The sequence below is a fragment of the Geotrypetes seraphini genome, chromosome 4 (assembly GCF_902459505.1).
Source record: "Geotrypetes seraphini chromosome 4, aGeoSer1.1, whole genome shotgun sequence".
In the NCBI taxonomy this organism is placed as follows: domain Eukaryota; kingdom Metazoa; phylum Chordata; class Amphibia; order Gymnophiona; family Dermophiidae; genus Geotrypetes; species Geotrypetes seraphini.
The window spans coordinates 53127066-53146368 of NC_047087.1; the positions used below are offsets into that span (position 1 = coordinate 53127066).

General features: G+C 44.4%; 1 protein-coding gene across 1 annotated transcript in view; it reads right to left on the bottom strand.

Moving 5' to 3' along the window:
• Positions 1-2152: 2152 nt before the first annotated feature.
• Positions 2153-19303, bottom strand: part of LOC117359040 (nuclear receptor coactivator 5-like) — a 149525-nt gene continuing 132374 nt past the window's right edge. The window contains exon 12 of the mRNA XM_033941143.1: positions 2153-2508. Coding sequence (XP_033797034.1) covers positions 2456-2508 — 53 coding nt within the window. The 3' untranslated portion in view covers positions 2153-2455. The remainder of the gene's footprint in view (positions 2509-19303) is intronic.

Here is a 19303-nt window from a genome sequence, read left to right on the forward strand (position 1 = left end):
ATGTTTACTTCACTTACACTGCCGGTAGCCCGAAGAGTTTAAGAGCAGCTGCAGCAATGGATCCCACCATCTCTCCTTTTCTCAACTACTCTTTCATCTAACATCTCTTCCTCCTGCCCCACCACCCCAGGGTTCACCATTTCTCCCTTTCTCTTCCCAACTAACCTCCTATTCGGTATCTCTATCCCCCCTCCTTCCACACCACCCCTTAGGTACAACTTCTCTCTTTATTTTCCCTCCCTCCATCCCATTGTCCACTATCTCTCTCTCTTTCTTCCATTATTTCATTCCCTTCACCTCCCCACCCCCTAGTCTGGCATATGCCCCTCTCTTTGGACCCCCTACTTCCCTCAGTGTACTTCTAATAGCTACACCAGGGGGACCCCCCCCCAAAGGCCTCTCCCTTCTCTCCACTGTCATCTGTCGTCCCCCTGGCCTTCACTTTAAAATTTAATTATGGCCTGCTGAGGATCGTCAGTGCTGTAGCAATTCTAGTAGCCTGCACATTCCCTCTGCTGCAGTCTGTCTCAGATGGAAACAGGATGTCAGAGGAGGGGCAGGACCATGTCAGAGGGAACATGCAGCCTGCTAGAATCACTACAGCATCGGTGATCCTCTGCAGGCCTTAATTCGTTTTTAAAGTGAGAGCGGGAAGTCAGGGGGATGCCTGTTGAGAGAAGGGGGAACATGTCAGCCTTTGGGGGGCCCCTAAAGCTGAAGGCCAAGGGTAATGTGTCATGTGAGGTGCCCCTTGGAAGCAGACCCTCAACTACAGAGTCTGCGCTTTTCCGCAGCCATAGATGTCCCAAGATTAGGATCCTCTGCAACACCAAAAAGCCTCCCAAACGGTAAAAAAAACAAAACTAATTGAAAAATAAACATGAGCAGAAATGAATCACTCCTACCATCTCGCTGAACTGGAAGATAGCCCAGAGGGATGGGAGGCGGAACAAAAAAATGCCAACGAGGCTTTCTACAAGAATTCTTGTAAAAAGGGATTAACTACTCACAGCTTCAGGACTAAAGAGTCTGTCACAATAGAGCTACCATTTACACTATGATCTTGTGACCACTATCAGGTTCAGAAAATTTTGAAAAGAATTTCTATACCAAAACAGGGAGCCAAACCTGAAGTAACAAATGGTAATTGGAAAAGCCCATTTCTAAACTGGTCTAATGCAACTCCTGGGACATAACAATCAATGACCTTGTAACTATGTATTTCTATGACCTAATAACTGTTCTGATCTACCTATACTAGCAAATCTATTGAATGTTCATATCAAACTGCCCACTGGAACTTCCTGGGTAACTGATCCAACCTCTTGTAATGTAATCCGACCTTGAACTGAATAGGTTAAAGCAGAATAGAAAATCTGATTAACATAGCTTATATAATTTTATGTTCCGAGATCAGAAAAAAATTCTACATTTCTCATTCATTAACAAGCAACCTAAGAAAATATGAAAAATAGAAATAAAACTCAAACAGGAAGCAAAAGAACAAAAAAACAGACAAGTCTCCAGTTAGCACCGCTGTTCCAATGATGTTTGAAAAATGTGATCTTAAATCAATTTCCTTTTTGCAGTGATGCTTGCATCAGCCTTAGGCCACAAAAAACAAAAACAAACTCAGCTTCATGACTTCACTGAAAAAAGCAAAATGTTTTATATGCAAAGCTTTTAAGCTTTGACAGAATAAATTAGCCTGACAAATTAGCCTCACTGCAATCCCATTTTATTTCCAAATTAAACACTCACAAAATGAATGCAGCTTAAGGTTTTACCAAGTATTTCAACATACTGGGAATTCATAGGACAAACTATAAAGCTATGCTCTAGAATGAAAGTTAAGATAATGACATTTTTAATAATATTCTGAACTACTAAAAGTTTAGGTGAGCAAACAAGATCAAAATGCACTCAAAATGACCTGAAACAAAAAATGATTAGGATTAACTCCTTCTCCCCCCCCACCTCATTTGAGACAGTACAAACATATCAATTCATAGCCTATATTTATCATCTGTGAGAATATATTAAGCTCCCAACTTATTTTTCTATTAACTTTGGATAACCAGCGAGACCCAATGAGGATGAAAATAAACTCTCCCAGAACAAGAACAAAGAGACACAAAGCAATCAGAATCAATAGATGTGTAAAACAAGTACTTTATTCTGTCACTGTGTAAGTCCCTTGAAGCGCTAACTTATGGGACCTGTGAATCTACACAACACTCACTTTTAAGAAAGTTTATTTTCTTTTTAATAAGATGGAAACGTCTCCCCAGATTTAAAATGCTTCTACAGGAATGTACATTAGAACATAAACATCCATACAATGTGGTTTCCCCGCTGCAGTATATGCTAGAAAACAAAAATTTTCACACTTGGCTGGGCTGGTTGAAGACTAACAACGCTTCACATAATTCAGTACAAATCAGAATGTAGTTTCTTAGCTGAGCAAAGCTTTTGGTTTGGCTGGACGCTGGTGCAGTAAAGAAACAGCTGTAATGGAAAGTAAAACAAAGTTTAAAATATGATTAATTTAAAAGCTATACAGTTTTCAACATCAACTTGCTTTATGAAGCTCTTATCCCCAGATATCATGTAAGTGGTGTTATGCAGTTACAGATTATGTCAAGATACTGTGATTTACCAATTATGTCAACAATGGGAAAATGTCTTGCTGTATAACCATTTAACAGAACTGTAGAACAGAAAAGTAATTCTGGCCAAAGTAACATGTAGGAAGCCAAACTACCAAATCTCAAAATCTTATCTAATTTAGGGTCCATTTATTACAGTGCATGACATCTGGCATTAGTTTTAATGTCGGATTTTTTCATGCATTAACATAAGAACACTAAGCCCATTAGTGTGCAGGATAATTGCTGGAGCTAACTGGCAAGTACTTACCACCCCTATTTAGAGGCATTAGGTGCTTCCACGTTAACACTGCATTATTTGTTTAGTATGCACTAATCATAAGACGCTTGCCAGATGTGCAGGAACCATGGCTTTCAGACCATGACATGCCCTCACCAAAAATAAATTTTATAAAATAGTTATACAGTTAATGTGTGTGACAGAGAAATTAACACAAAGCACTTTAAAACATTTTGCAGTAAGCTCTTTATCCCAGGACAAGCAGGCAGCCTATTTTCACATATGGGTGACATTACCAACGGAGCCTTGATGCGGAAGCCTCACAAGCAGACTAGCTTGAAGAAATTAGAAGTTTTGAGTAAGCCGCACCGCGCATGTGCGAGTGCCTTCCCGCTCAGCACAGGGCGCGTCTCCTCAGTTCTCAGTTTTCCGTGGAGCCGAGAAGTCCCTTTGACTCTGCGTTTAACTTACTTACTTCGTGCCTTCTCTCACCGCGGTTTGTGTTATTTTTCTTCATAAATCGCTATACTTACTTATTTATTTTATTTCTAGCTTTAAAAAAAATAAAATTAATTTTTTAAAATTTCCTCCGTTCGGCTGCCGGGGCAGGCCGCTCGGCCGCAGCCCAGGGGCTTCGACCTTGCAGCGGCTGTTTTTCCTTCTATGTCCCAGCCAGCTACAGGCTTCAAGAAGTGTAGCCAGTGCCAGCATGCGATTTCTTTCACGGACCCACTTATCAGGTGCCTCAAGTGCCTTGGGCCACAACATCACCCGAAGTCGTGTGAGCGCTGTGCTACTCTTCAACCTCGAGCCCTTAAACATCGTCTACTTTCAGTGGAGGAGCTCTTCCAGATGGATTCAACCACTTCCTCGACTCCGAAACCGACCTCGGTCTCGCCTTCGACCGAGGGCCCTCCTGCCTCCACTGCTTCGACCTCGAGCCTCATCAGACCATCCTCGTTTGCAGCGGCTCTTTCTTCGACGACGTCTGCTGTATCTTCCCCTATATCCTCAGGTCAGATAGCTCAGCAGACAGTTCCACCGGTGGTGCTTAAGGTGCCTAAAACTTCTAAGTCGAAGCACATTTCCACTGTCTCGGTGGAACCTCCAGCCAAGGCAGGTGGTCCGGTTTCAGATGTGGATCCATCCTTGCCGGCTTCTTTCCAGACCATGTTAGAGCAGCAATTTGTTCAGTTCCTCACCAAAATGGGACCGAAGCTAGCTACTCTAATCCAGCCTTGGCATTCTGCAGACTCCCGCGAGGTCAAGCCTCTTCCTATGTCTCAGTCTGAGTCTACACACTCTATGCAGGGAGCAGAGTTTCTACGAGTGTCTGGTCTGGCATCTAAGCACGTAAAACAAGGAGCAGATTCTTTGCAAGTGCCTTGGCAGGAATCCTCACACTCCATACAAGGAGCAGAGTCTTTGGGAATGCATCGAGGTTCCTCCATCAAGCCTCTGGAGCTTTGATCCACAGCCTCAGTCCTATCCATTCTTTGGTGGCATCGGCTGTTTCTCTCTCCGGGGCGAAGTCTCCTCAATCTTCGAGATCTGCTTCCAAGCACAGCTCTCATCGACGATCGAGACCTTCATTGAAGCATCCTAACAGGCATAGTTCTTCTTCTAAAGAGCGTCCTTCTTCAACTATTTCTACTAGACCACCGACTCCTCGATCGAGGTCTCCACTTCCAAACCTCGAGGACCTAGCGATTCCGATTGCTTTGTCCAAGTCTCCCTATTCTTCTGATGCCTTTTTTTCAGCCGAAGCTTCATCTTCGACCCAGGCTGCTTTGACGACCTAGAGTTCTTCTCGAGGCAAGGCATTACCAGATCAGCTATCTTTCTCCTCTTTTCTTCGTCAGATGGCTGTTGACTTGGACCTTCAATTGGATGCTGGTTCCAAATACTCTATGGAGTATCTCGAAGTCATGCATCTTCCTCAACCTCCGGCAGAGTCACTTAAGCTTCCTCTTCACAAGCTTTTGTCTCAAACTTTTACCAGATGCCTGGAGACTCCTTATGCAATTCCAGCTGTTCCAGGTAAATTAGACTCCAGATATAAAACTCTCTATTGTAAAGGATTTGAGAATTCAAAGTTATCTCACCAACCCCTACTTGTGGAGTCTTTCTTGAAAAGATCCCATCCTTCCAAGGTTTATGCTACCGTTCCTCCTGTAAGAGAAGGAAAAACTATGGACAAATTTGGATGTCGCATCTATCAAAATGCCATGATGTCCTCTAAAGTCCTCAATTACAATTTCCATTTTGTCACTTATTTTGAGTTCCTCATTGCTCTTTTGCCTAAATTTCTTAGTTATTTAGATACTCAAAAAGCACTTTGCATTTCAAGAAGTCATCGCTTCTCTATCACAACTCAGATTACATCTACTTCAGTCTTATGATGCCTTTGAGTTGTCTGCCCGGGCGGCTGCTTATTCTGTAGCCTTGCCTGGCTTCGTACCATTGACATGGATCCTAATCTTCAGGACCGCTTGGCTAATATTCCTTGTGCAGGCAATGACCTCTTCGAAGAATCTATTGAGGCAGCCACCAAGAAATTGTCTGAGCATGAAAAATCCTTTGCTTCTATTGTCAGACCTAAGTCAAAGCCAGCTCCTGCCAAGCCTGCACGCCCTCCTCCTATTTAGCAGAGGCGTTTTGCTCCGAGGATGGCACCTTGCACTCGCCTTCCTCCCAAAAAACAGCAGAATCAGAAGCAACAGAAATCTCAACCTTCTGCTGCACCTAAGGCTACGCAGCCTTTTTGACTGTTTAAAACAGAGCATAACCTTCACCGTTCTGTCTCTGAATTATCTTCCCCCTATCGGAGGTCGTCTATCATTTTTATCACCGATGGGAGACAACAACATCCGACCTCTGGGTGCTGTCAATCATCAGGGAAGGATACTCTTTTCATTTCACTCAGGTTCCACCAGAGCTCCCTCCAAGAGAGTATCCTTCCAGTCCATCCCAGACCGCCCTTCTTCTTCAGGAAGTTCAAGCTCAGCTTCGTCTTCATGCCATCAAACTAGTTCCTTTGGAACAGCAGAACAGGGGGGTTATACTCCCGTTATTTCCTTGTTCCGAAGAAGACAGACGATCTGCGACCCATTCTGGATCTCAGGGCTCTCAACAAATTTTTAGTCAAAGAAAAATTTTGCATGTTATCCCTGGCATCCCTTTATTCCCTCCTACATCAGAACAACTGGTTATGCTCTCTGGATCTCAAGGAGGCTTATACTCATATTCCTATTCATCCGGCCTCCTGGCAATATCTCAGATTTCAGGTGGGGAATCTGCATTATCAAACAGAGTGCTGCCCTTTGGCCTGGCTTCATCTCCCAGAGTGTTCGCCAAGTGCCTGGTAGTGGTAGCCGCAGCTCTCAGAAACCATGGTCTGCCAGTATTTCCCTACCTGGATGACTGGCTCATCAAAGATTCAACATCTCAAGGGGTTATTGTAGCGACCCAACGGACTACGTGGTTCCTACAAAGTTTGGGATTCGAAATCAATTTTCCCAAATCCCAACTTCAACCCTCTAAGAATACAATTCATCGGAGCTGTTCTGGACACTATCGAACTCAGAGCATTCCTTCCGCAACAACGTCTGGAAGCTCTCCTTCAACTTTGTCATGCAGTGTCTTCCTGCTCTTCAATCTCAGCGAGACACATGATGGTACTACTGGGTCACATGGCCTCCATAGTACACATGACTCCTTTTGCCAGACTTCACCTCAGAATTCCTCAGTGGACCCTAGCATCTCAGTGGACGCAGGTTTGCGACCCATTTTCTCAACACAACAGTCACTCTTTCATTAAAGCAGTCTCTCTGTTGGTGGATGCTCTCTTCCAATCTCTCCAGAGGCTTGCTGTTTCAAACGCCCCCCCCCCCCCATCAGAAGGTTAAGACAGATTATTCGACCTACGCTTGGGGCGCTCATCTCGATGGTCTCTGTACACACGGCCACTGGACCAGTACAATCATCAATGTCACATCAATCTGTTGGAACTCAGAGCGATTTTTAAGGCTCTCAACGCTTCTCAACATCTTCTCCACGACCAGGTAGTCCTCATTCAGACGGACAACCAAGTCGCCATGTATTATGTCAACAAACAGGGAGGGACGGGATCTTCCTCCCTTTGTCAAGAAGCTCTGAAGGTTTGGGACTGGGCAATCCGCCACAACACCTTCCTCAAAGTTGTCTATATCCAAGGGACGAAAAATTGCTTGGTGGACAACATGAGACGTCTTCCGCAACCTCACGAATGGACACTCCATTCCTCGCCTCTTCATCACATTTTTTCAGTGGGGAACGCCTCAGATAGATCTCTTTGCAGCTGCCCACAACCACAAACTGCCTTAGATCTGCTCCAGGATATATTATCCTCATCGCCTCGAGGCAGATGCTTTTCTTCTGGAATGGATGAATCTCTTCCTGTATGCATTCCCTCCATTCCCTCTCATTCTCAAGACTCTGGTCAAGTTGAAGAACGATCATGCTACCATGATTCTGATTGTTCCTTAGTGGCCAAGAAAACCTTGGTACTCCCTTCTACTTCAACTCAGCAGCAGGGAGCCATACTTTCTACCAGTTTTTCCATCTCTGCCTACACAGAGTCAGGGATCTCTGCTTCATGCCAACCTGCAGTCTCTACACCCGACAGCTTGGTACCTCTCAACATGACTCCTCTTCAGTTTTCTCAACCTGTCAGACATTTTAGAGGCTTCTAGGAAGCCTACCACTAGACAATGCTATCATCAAAAATGGACTAGATTTTCTAAATGGTGTTTTTCTCATGATAAGGAGCCTCAACATTCCTCCTTACCTTCTGTTTTGGATTACCTTTTGCACTTATCCACTTCTGGTCTCAAATCTACATCGATCTGAGTCCATCTCAGTGCAATTGCGGCTTTCCATCAGCCTATTGAAGGGACACCCCTCTCTGCTCATCCGGTGGTTTCTAGATTCATGAAAGGACTTTTCAATTTCAAACCTCCTCTCAAACCGCCTCCTGTGGTTTGGGACCTCAATGTTGTTCTTGCTCAATTGATGAAGCCTCCATTTGAACCAATGTCTTCGGCTCATTGGAAGTATCTCACTTGGAAAGTAGTGTTTCTCATTGCCCTCACTTCTACTCGAAGAGTCAGTGAGCTGCAAGCTTTTGTTGCTGATCCACCTTTTACTGTCTTTCATCATGACAAGGTGTTCCTCCGTACTCATCCTAAATTCCTCCCTAAGGTGATATCAGAATTTCATTTCAACCAAGTCATTACTCTTCCAGTATTTTTTCCAAAGCCTCATTCTCATCTTGAAGAATCAGCTCCTCATACTCTGGACTGTAAACGTGCTTTAGCCTTTTATTTGGAATGCATCAAACCTCAAAGAACTGCTCCTCAACTTTTTGTTTCCTTCGATCCAAACAAGTTGGGACATCCTATCTCTAAGCGTATCATCTCCAACTGGATGGCTGCTTGTATTTCCTTCTGCTATGCCCAGGCTGGATTACAACTACATGGTAGAGTCACAGCCCATAATGTCAGAGCAATGGCATCTTCAGTAGCTTTCCTCAGATCTACACCTACTGAGGAAATTTGCAAGGCTGCTACTTGGTCCTCGGTTCATACTTTCACTTCTCACTATTATCTGGATGTTTTCTCCAGACGGGATGGCCATTTTGGCCAGAGTATTACAAAACTTATTCTCTTAAATTGCCAACACTCCCACCATCCCATTCTGGTTAGCTTGGAGGTCACCCATATGTGCCTGCTTGTCCTGGGATAAAGCACAGTTACTTACTGTAACAGGTGTTATCCAGGGACAGCAGGCAGCTATTCTCACAACCCACCCACCTCCCCTGGATGGCTTCTCTGCTAGCTATCTGAACTAAGATGTGCCCTGTGCTGGGCGGGAAGGCACTCGCGCATGCGTGGTGCGGCTGACTCGAAACTTCTAGTTTCTTCAAGCAAGTCTGCTTGTGAGGCTTCTGCATCGAGGCTCCGTCGGTGACATCACTCATATGTGAGAATAGCTGCCTGCCATCCCTGGATAATACCTGTTATGGTAAGTAACTGTGCTTTATGTGCTAACTGCATGTTAGGGTTTCATGAACTTTAGTAAAAGGGACCCCTTAACTTTGGTAAATACACGTTTCTCTCCTATGAGTTTTTGAGAAAACCTTTTGTGACCAAATTCTACACCACTGTTTCCCCAACTATTGATATTTATTAAGAAATGAATGACGCTATTTGAACTTGATAACTTGGTGCCCACACATGTGAAATATTAAGAAAATATTTTAATTTCCATTCCAGGAGCCATCAAAACAAGTCTTTAAATAAATCACCTCTTTGTGTACATTTAAGATTTCTTAAATGTACACACAGGGGTGATTTATTTAAAAACTAAGATTTCACACAATTATTAATTTAATATTTCAGATTCATAAAAACAAAAAAAGTCAAAAAGAGACGTTTTGATCAGTGATAGCTCGCATTTAGGTCACTTACTAAGACAAGTTCTAATGGCAATCTAATGGCAAGTAACTGCGAGCACTTGAGGTCTTTTAGTCTCTAAAAATTTACGAAAACATAAAACAATTAAGACCGGCTTGTTCCAGCATATGCCTATCTTTATTAGGGTTGTTGACCTATAAATGAATGCCAAATACTCCAAAAAAAGACAAGTCCAGATTTTCAAAGAGATGATTCTTTCATTGGGGAGAGGTTAAAAAAAGCTCCCAAATAACATATTTCTTTAACATAAGTATTAGAATTTTCATACAGTGTTTTAATTTTATGAACTTATGTTATAGGGAAAAAACCGGTAACAACATAAGAGCTGCCATACTAGGACAGACTGCCATACTAGGATCAGGCCCGGTATCTTGTATTACATGCATCTTTCAGTGATTTATAGTTTCATTTGACTGCAAACTATCTTTTCAGATGAAAATTCGTGTTGACTAAAATCCATGATATGTTTTATATAATCTGATATTACAGGATTAAAAATGTAGCACCTGTTACTAAAAAAACAGTTACTTACCTGAAACAGCCAGATATTCTCATCCATGGAGCCCGGCACAGACAGTGAAAAGTGTACTGTCATTTTAAACTTCAACAAGGCTTCGCGACTGCTCATACCGCCAGACACCGGCTCGCAAGATCATCAGTTCTATGCCCAAGTGAAGAAGCCAACTAGGGGAGATGTGCAAGATGTGAGAATATCTGCCTGCTGTCCCTGGATACACCTGTTACAGGTAAGTAACTGTGCTTTATCCCAGGACAATCAGGCAGAATATTCACAGATGGGACTCCTTAACTTAACTGAAAGGAATTGAGGGAGAGTTGGTCTCTAAATAAAGAATAAATGGTGCACTGAATGAACTCGGACATACCATCTGATATGAATATGTATAGAGTAATTGAAAGAGAAGGAAATTGGTGTACTAGTAATTGGTACAAAAGTGTGCTCAGTAAGAGTAAAAGGCAAATAGTGTAATCTAGTAAAGCTATCACCGATTGAGGTTGTTAAATGTAACCAGACCTCAGTTAGCTGAATGGGAACATAGGAGAGCAAGATGTTATAAAGACCTAGGTAGAATGTCTAGTTGGATTCCGGAATGTGGGATGTTTAAGGATGAAAAGGAAACAGGTTATGTGAAGCCCTGCATGGCTTAAGTCGTTGTATGATAGGGAATGGGCTTACTGGGGGGTTAGGAACTCACCAGCAATGTTCCTCTAGGGTTTACCCTGAGAGCTCTGGAAGGTCTTCCATAAGGTGAATAAAGGTCAGTGCTCTAGGTTCATTGACTCAAATAAGAAAAGTAATGTAGAACAGAAGTGGTACTTTCCAAGATAGGTAAGGAAAGTCAAAAAGAGCAGAGATGCAATTGGAAAAAAGATCAGCACAGATAAGACCAGTCGGACAGCACAACCTGCTGGAGAAGATTTGATCAGAGGGTTGGAATCCCTGAATGTGTCCATTACTGTAGAAACGAATGAATGCTCAGGGAGAGGATTATGGCTGAAAGGAAGTACTGGAGGAACAAACAGCAGTGAGTTGAAATATGGGCCAAAAAAATCTAACCTCAGGCTGTACTGAGATATGGAGCGAGATTACTGGACTGAGAGCTGTGAGCGCTAAATATGACAACATAGAACCTCTCCTTAGTTAAACAAGAATAGTAGGAGGGCAACTACGAAGAGAGTGATCAGGATACTAGATGCAACTGGTGAGGGACTATACCAGTGAAGTAGAAATTACACACATTACATTAGAGATTTCTATTCCGCCATTACCTTGCGGTTCAAGGCGGATTACAAAAGAGATTAAAAAACGGAGGGTTACAATGGAAGAACTTTTGTCCTTTCTAGAGAGGTAAAGAGTAGGTTATGTAGTTTCTGTGTGGCGGGAAGAGGGAGAGGGGAAGGACGGTAAGTTTGAAGTTAGGGCTGTTTCAGGAATTTCTTGAAGAATGTAGTTTTTATTTCTTTTCTGAAGTTATGGCTGTTTCAGGAATTTCTTGAAGAGTATAGTTTTTATTTCTTTTCTGAATGTCTTGTAGTCTGGTGTCGTTATCAGTAGATTGGAGATTTGGTTATCTAATTTAGCTGCTTGAGGGGCCAGGAGGCCATTGTATAGTTTTTTTCCGTTTTATTTCTTTGATCGAGGGGGGTGTGTATGGGGTGTGTGTTTTTCTATGTCTGATTGAGGTGGTTGTTCAGGTAGGTTGGGCTGTCTCCATTTAAGGCTTTAAATAACATACAGTAGAATTTAAATAGTATTCTTTCTTGGATTGGTAGCCAATGTGAGTTGATGTATGCTTCTGTAATATGGTCGTGTTTTCTCAATGAGTAGATGAGTCTCAGAGCTGTATTTTGGATTGTTTGTAGTTGTTTAGTCATTGTAGCAGGGCAGGGGAGATAGAGGATGTTGCAGTAATCTAGTAGATTTAGGATTAGAGATTGTACTATAAGCTGGAATTGTGTTTTTTTCGAAGAATTTCCTGACTTGTCTTAAGTTTCTCATCACTGCGAAGGAAGCACAGTTACTTACCGTAACAGGTGTTATCCAGGGACAGCAGGCAGATATTCTTGACTGATGGGTGACGGCACCGACGGAGCCCCGGTACGGACAATTTTAGAGTGATTGCACTCTAAGAACTTTTTAGAAAGTTCTAGCTCGGCCGCACCGCGCACGCGCCTTCCCGCCCGACAGAGGCGCGCGGTCCCTCAGTTAGTATAAGCCAGCTAAGAAGCCAACCCGGGGAGGTGGGTGGGACGCAAGAATATCTGCCTGCTGTCCCTGGATAACACCTGTTACGGTAAGTAACTGTGCTTTATCCCAGGACAAGCAGGCAGCATATTCTTGACTGATGGGTGACCTCTAAGCTAACAAAAAGAGGGATGGAGGGAAGGTTGGCCATTAAGAAAACAAATTTTGTAAAACAGATTGGCCGAAGTGACCATCCCTTCTGGAGAATGCATCCAGACAATAATGAGATGTAAAAGTGTGAACTGAGGACCAAGTAGCAGCTTTGCAGATTTCCTCAATAGGAGTGGAACGGAGGAAAGCTACAGATGCTGCCATTGCTCTGACTCTATGGGCCGTGACAGAACCTTCCAGTGTCAGTCCGGTCTGAGCATAACAGAATGAAATGCACGCTGCTAGCCAATTAGACAACGTACGTTTAGAAACAGGACGTCCCAATTTATTCGGATCAAAGGACAGAAAAAGCTGGGGAACTGATCTGTGGGGTTTCGTACGCTCCAGATAGTAAGCAAGAGCCCTTTTACAATCCAAAGTATGCAGAGCTTGTTCCCCAGAATGAGAATGAGGTTTTGGAAAGAAAACCGGTAGAACAATGGATTGGTTGAGATGAAATTCAGAAACAACCTTGGGGAGAAACTTTGGATGTGTGCGCAGAACCACCTTGTCATGGTGAAAAACCGTAAAAGGTGGATCTGCAACCAGTGCATGAAGCTCACTGACTCTCCTGGCAGAGGTAAGAGCAATAAGGAAAAGTACTTTCCAAGTGAGAAATTTGAAAGGAGAAGTAGCTAAAGGTTCAAATGGAGGTTTCATTAAAGCTGAAAGAACCACATTGAGATCCCAGATAACCGGAGGGGCTTTAAGAGGTGGTTTCACATTGAAAAGCCCACGCATGAACCTGGACACCAGGGGATGAGCTGAAAGAAGTTTTCCATGGACTGGCTCATGAAAAGCTGCAATGGCACTGAGGTGGACCCTGATGGAAGAGGACTTCAGGCCAGATTCAGACAAAGAAAGAAGATAATCCAACAACGCCTCCACTGCTAGGGAAGTGGGATCAAGATGATGAAGAAGACACCAGGAAGAAAATCTCGTCCACTTTTGATGGTAACATTGTAGAGTGGCTGGTTTCCTGGAGGCATCCAGAATGGAACGAACGGGCTGAGACAAAAGAGTATCAGTCGAGTTCAGCCCGAGAGATACCAAGCCATCAGGTGTAGAGACTGAAGGTTGGGATGCAGAAGGGTTCCCTGCTGTTGGGTAAGCAGAGAAGGAAACAGAGGCAGAAGAAAAGGTTCCCTGGAACTGAGTTGAAGTAGAAGGGAGAACCAATGTTGCCTGGGCCACCTCGGAGCAATCAGAATCATGGTGGCTCGTTCCCTCTTGAGCTTGAACAAGGTTCTCAACATGAGAGGCAGAGGAGGGAAGGCGTACAGGAACAGATTCGACCAGTCGAGGAGAAAAGCATCTGCTGTTAGACGGTGTGGAGAGTAAAGTCTGGAGCAGAATATGGGCAGCTGATGATTGTGAGGAGCTGCAAAGAGGTCTATCTGAGGAGTGCCCCATTGATCGAAGATAGACTGCAGAGTCACGGGATCGAGTGTCCACTCGTGAGGTTGGAGAATTCTGCTGAGTTTGTCCGCTAAGGAATTCTGTTTCCCCTGAATGTATATAGCTTTCAGGAAGAGATGGTGATCTATGGCCCAAGTCCAGATCTTCTGGGCTTCCTGGCATAAAAGGCGAGAGCCTGTCCCACCCTGTTTGTTGATGTAGTACATCGCAACCTGATTGTCTGTGCACAACAGAAGGACCTGAGGAAAGAGAAGATGTTGGAAGGCCTTGAGGGCGTAAAACATCGCTCTGAGTTCCAGGAAATTGATTTGATGCTTCCTTTCCTGGGCTGACCAAAGACCTTGAGTCTGGAACTCGTTCAAGTGAGCTCCCCATGCGTACAGAGAGGCGTCGGTGGTGATGACTAGTTGATGAGGAGGTTGATGGAACAGAAGACCTCTGGATAGATTTGAGGATACCAACCACCATTGAAGAGACTGACGAAGAGATGATGGCACAGATATGTGTCGTGAGCAAGGATCCGACGCTTGGGACCACTGGGTAGCAAGGGTCCATTGAGGAATGCGCAGGTGAAGACGGGCATGAGGTGTGACATGAACTGTGGATGCCATGTGCCCCAAGAGTACCATCATTTGTCTTGCTGAGATGGACGGCAGAGGAAGCACCTGGTGACATAGAGACTGAAGAGTCTGGAGACGATTGGATGGTAGGAAAGCTCTCATGAGGAGTGTATCCAGGATCGCTCCAATGAATTGAAGTCTCTGAGTGGGAATGATATGAGATTTGGGTAGATTGATCTCGAATCCCAGAAGTTGTAGAAACTGGATGGTTTGGTTGGTGGCCAGAAGGACTGCTTGAGCGGAAGTGTCTTTGATCAACCAATCGTCCAGGTAAGGAAATACATGCAGGTGGTGAGAGCGTAGAAATGCCGCTACCACAATGAGACATTTGGTGAATACCCTTGGAGATGAGGCAAGACCGAAGGGCAGCACCTTGTACTGGTAATGACAATGATTGATCATGAATCGGAGATATGGTCTTGAGGTTACATTGATCGGTATGTGAGTGTAAGCCTCTTTGAGATCGAGGGAGCATAGCCAGTCGTTTTGATTTAGAAGGGGATAAAGGATGGCTAAAGAAAGCATCTTGAATTTTTCTTTTACTAGATGAATGTTGAGATCGCGAAGATCCAGGATAGGTCTGAGATCTCCTGTCTTTTTGGGAACTAGAAAGTAACGGGAGTAGAATCCCTGCCCCTTTTGATCTAGAGGAACTTCCTCTATAGCGTTCAGAAGGAGGAGGGATTGGACCTCCTGAATAAGGAGGGTCGATTGAGGACTGTTCAAAGCAGACTCTTTTGGCAGGCTTTGAGGTGGAAGAGTCTGAAAGTTGAGAGAGTAGCCGTGGCGGATGATGTTGAGGACCCATTGGTCCGATGTGATTATTTCCCACCGGCTGAGGAACAGAGAAAGTCGACCTCCTATAGGCTGAGGCAGGAGAGCAGGAATAGGGATACTGGCTATACTGTGGAGAATGAAGTCAAAAGGGCTGTGACTTCTGCTGAGGAGGTTGTTTTACAGCTTGTTGCTGCTGTTGTCTGGGAGGCTGACGTTGTTGTTGCCTCTGACGCCTAGGTTGCTGAGCAGTGGTAGTCAATGGACGAGCTGTGAAGCGGCGTTGATAGGCCGATTGCTGCCTGTATGGTCTTGGCGGAGGAGGCTTCTTTTTATTTTTGAGCAGGGTATCCCAGCGCGTCTCATGAGCAGAGAGCTTTTGTGTGGTTGAGTCCATGGAATCCCCAAAGAGCTCATCCCCTAGGCATGGGGCATTGGCTAACCGATCTTGATGGTTAACATCAAGCTCGGATACCCGAAGCCAGGCCAAACGACGCATAGCTACTGACATTGCTGTCGCTCTGGATGTAAGTTCAAAGGTGTCATATATGGATCTAACCATAAACTTACGTAATTGTAGAAGAGACGACAAGCATGTGTGAAAAGCAGGATGCTTTCGTGAAGGAAGATATTTTTCGAAAGAAGCCATGGTGGTAAGGAGATGCTTTAAATAAAAAGAAAAATGAAAAGCATAATTACTAGCCCTATTTGCTAACATAGCATTTTGGTAGAGCCTCTTACCAAATTTATCCATGGCTCTTCCTTCTCTGCCAGGAGGGACAGATGCATATACACTGGCTCCTGAAGTCTTTTTAAGGGTGGATTCGACAAATAAGGATTCATGTGGAAGTTGAGGTTTGTCGAACCCAGGAATGGGAATTACCTTATATAGAGAATCCAGTTTACGTGGGGCCCCTGGGACAGTTAAAGGAGTCTCTAAATTCTTATAGAAAGTTTCCCTCAAGATGTCATGAAGGGGAAGTTTCAAAAATTCCTTTGGAGGCTGATCAAAATCAAGGGCATCCAAAAAAGCTTTAGACTTTTTGGATTCAGCCTCCAAAGGAATGGACAAGGACTCACACATCTCTTTCAAAAAACTAGAGAAAGAGGAAGTGGCCTGTTTGGAGGATGGGTCAGGGACAGCCGAATCCTCCTCCTCTGAGGAACATTCGCCTTCAGAAAGAAAGGGTTCCTCTGAGTCTCCCCACAAATCAGGGTCCCTGACATGGGAAGAATGGTCCCGAGACTCAGGTGTCGACGTTTGCATGTGTCGGGTTTTGCGCACCGACTTACCCGACCTCATCGATACCGAGTCAGGAGAAGTTATCGGTCGCACCGGTGCCGAAGTCTGCACCGATTGATGGTGAGCTCTCGGCTCCGGTGCAAGGACTGGCATCGATACCGATGAGGTTAGGTGAAGCGGTACCGAGACAGTGGAAGCGGGTAACACGGGTTCCACAATCGGTATCGATACGGGTTGATCCACAACCGGTACCGGTGGCTCGGTGCGGACTGGCACCGGAAGGTTCGGTGTCATGATAGCAGGAAGGAGTCGTTCTAATTGCTCCTTAAGCTGCACCTGAAGGATGGCCGTAATGCGGTCATCGAGGGATGGCACCGGTACCGCTTTTTTCTTCTGCGGTACCTGCGGTGCCGCTCGACGCCCCGGAGATGAGGAGCCCGATGTCGAGGGACTCACCTCTATAGGGGCGGAGCGCTTCCGCTGGCGTCTTACAGGCGGCAGGATTGGACTCACTGCACTCGAGGCCGGAAGACGTTCCAGCGGGGAAGGCTTCTTAGCCGGCTTACCTGACTGTTGAGATGCCGGTGTGGAATCACGCGGCGTCGAAGACGAGGGTGCCGACTGAATCGGTGCCGAAGCCGGAGTCGAAGGAACGGGGTCGGACATCTCGGCACCGAATAACAATCGCTGCTGAATTTGGCGATTTTTCAATGTCCGTTTTTTTAAAGTAGCACAGCGGGTGCAAGAAGAGGCCTGATGCTCAGGACCCAAACACTGTAAACACCAGTTGTGTGGGTCCGTGAGAGATATAGGCCTAGCACACCGCTGGCACTTTTTAAAACCCGGTTGAGGGGGCATGAAAGTAAAAACGGCTTCCGCCAAATCGAAGGCCGAGGCTTCGATGGTGGCAGAAGGCCCCGCCGGGGAAAATTCGAAAACTGAAGAATAAAAATGAAAGAAAAAAGGCAATTTAAGCCAAAACGTTTACGCGAGCGGGAAGGCAAGTTAGGAGAAAATTTCAACAGCCGTTGAAAACGCGTCTTCTTAGCTCCGCGGAAACTAAGAAACTGAGGGACCGCGCGCCTCTGTCGGGCGGGAAGGCACTCGCGCGTGCGCGGTGCGGCCGAGCTAGAACTTTCTAAAAAGTTCTTAGAGTGCAATCACTCTAAAATTGTCCGTACCGGGGCTCCGTCGGTGCCGTCACCCATCAGTCAAGAATATGCTGCCTGCTTGTCCTGGGATAATTTCTGTATTGTTTTATTTATTTGCGGTTGCATGGTACAGCATCGGTCTATAGTCATTCCTAGTAGTTTTATGGTAGTTTGAATGGGATAGTTGATTGTGTTAATTTCTATATTGGTTATGGTTGGGACTTTGTCATTTTCGAGGAGGATGAATAAATCCGCCAGGACCACCAAAAAGGTAGAGAATGATAGTGGTTAGTTGTCAGACGAGTGTGAGGAACAGCCTTGCGACTAGAGGGTGAAAAAGTAATTGTTGAAACCACAAATTGGGTTTGTACCCATGGCAGGTAGCACTTAGACAGGGTTAATACTCACTGGAGTAACTTTCTGTCCATCGGCAGAAATACATACCAGAATATGTTTTTGCAACCTAGAAGAAAATCATCCTCCATTAGCTATGAGGAAAATAATGTGGAGAATTGAAGCAATGTGAGACCTTTAGGAGACTCAAAGAAATCCATAGGAGGAAGTTCCCAAGGGGAGAGGATCTGGTGCCAGGCAGTGGAATGGAAAGTTCACTAGTGCAGTGGAAAAAGTACTGAGCTTGTAGAAATACAGCCATGAGGAAGAAGCAGGGCAAGATCATTCACTATGTGTGGTCTCATGACATGGTAGAAGAAACTGCAGATATCGTCGTGTGGTGATAAAATATAGTACAACAAACATAAAAATCCAAAAGAGAAAACCTGGAAAAGGAGGATAAGCTGGAACTCTGGAAGAGGAGTGCCAATTAGTTACTGAGTTCAAGAGAAGTCCCAGACTATGGAGGAGGCTCATACGCATACATTGATGAATTTTGCGTGAAAGCACTATGTGGAAGATACATAGTAGAACACATCTTTATAATCTGAGACCACTGCGAGAGCAAAATTTATTGCAGAGGTAAAAGCATGCAAATGGGGTATACGCATAGTAGACACCAGTTGGTGTAGTAGGATAATTGGCTGTTAAATTGCAATCTTGTGGAAGGATAGACAATGAAAAGCAGAGTTGATATGAACTAAGATTTCAGTATTGATCTTAGAATTTCCATTAACAGAATTATTGCTCTGGGAGTCAATGTATTTGAGGAGATGAAACTTCTATTAGGTAAGCATCTCAAGAACGAAAACTTTGTAGCCCTCTAAGGATTGTTGGTGCTACCACACCTGAACAGTAAGTAAAAATTCTGGACAAAAAAACTAGTCAAAAGAGCATTATGAGATACGAAGTAAGTGAGCTGCATTTGCACATGAAGGTATAGGCAAATGCCTGTAAGAGGTCTAGTGAATACATATAGACTCAAAAATTGCAGGACCTAAAGTATATAGAGGTCCAGCCACTGCACATATTAACATAGCAGATTTCTGCAGATAATCACTCAACCCTCCAAATCCCCACTGCTTCTATTCCCTGCCTACACTTCACCAGCATTTATAATATACTTGATAGACCAAAGGTTTTTTTTTAAAATTTCAGTCGATTACATTATAAAAATCTGAACATAGCTTAAAATCACAATAATCAGAAAATAGTGGAACACAACTTGCTCAACTTGAAACAATGTTTATCCAGCAATTGAGGTATACCACTTTCAGGTCGGTATGCTATCCTGATTAGGATGCATAAGTGGCCTTTTCCTCCCTTATAGCCACTCCCATTCCTCCAGATTCTTCAGAATAAGGAAGTAGTTGGAGTCTCCCTTA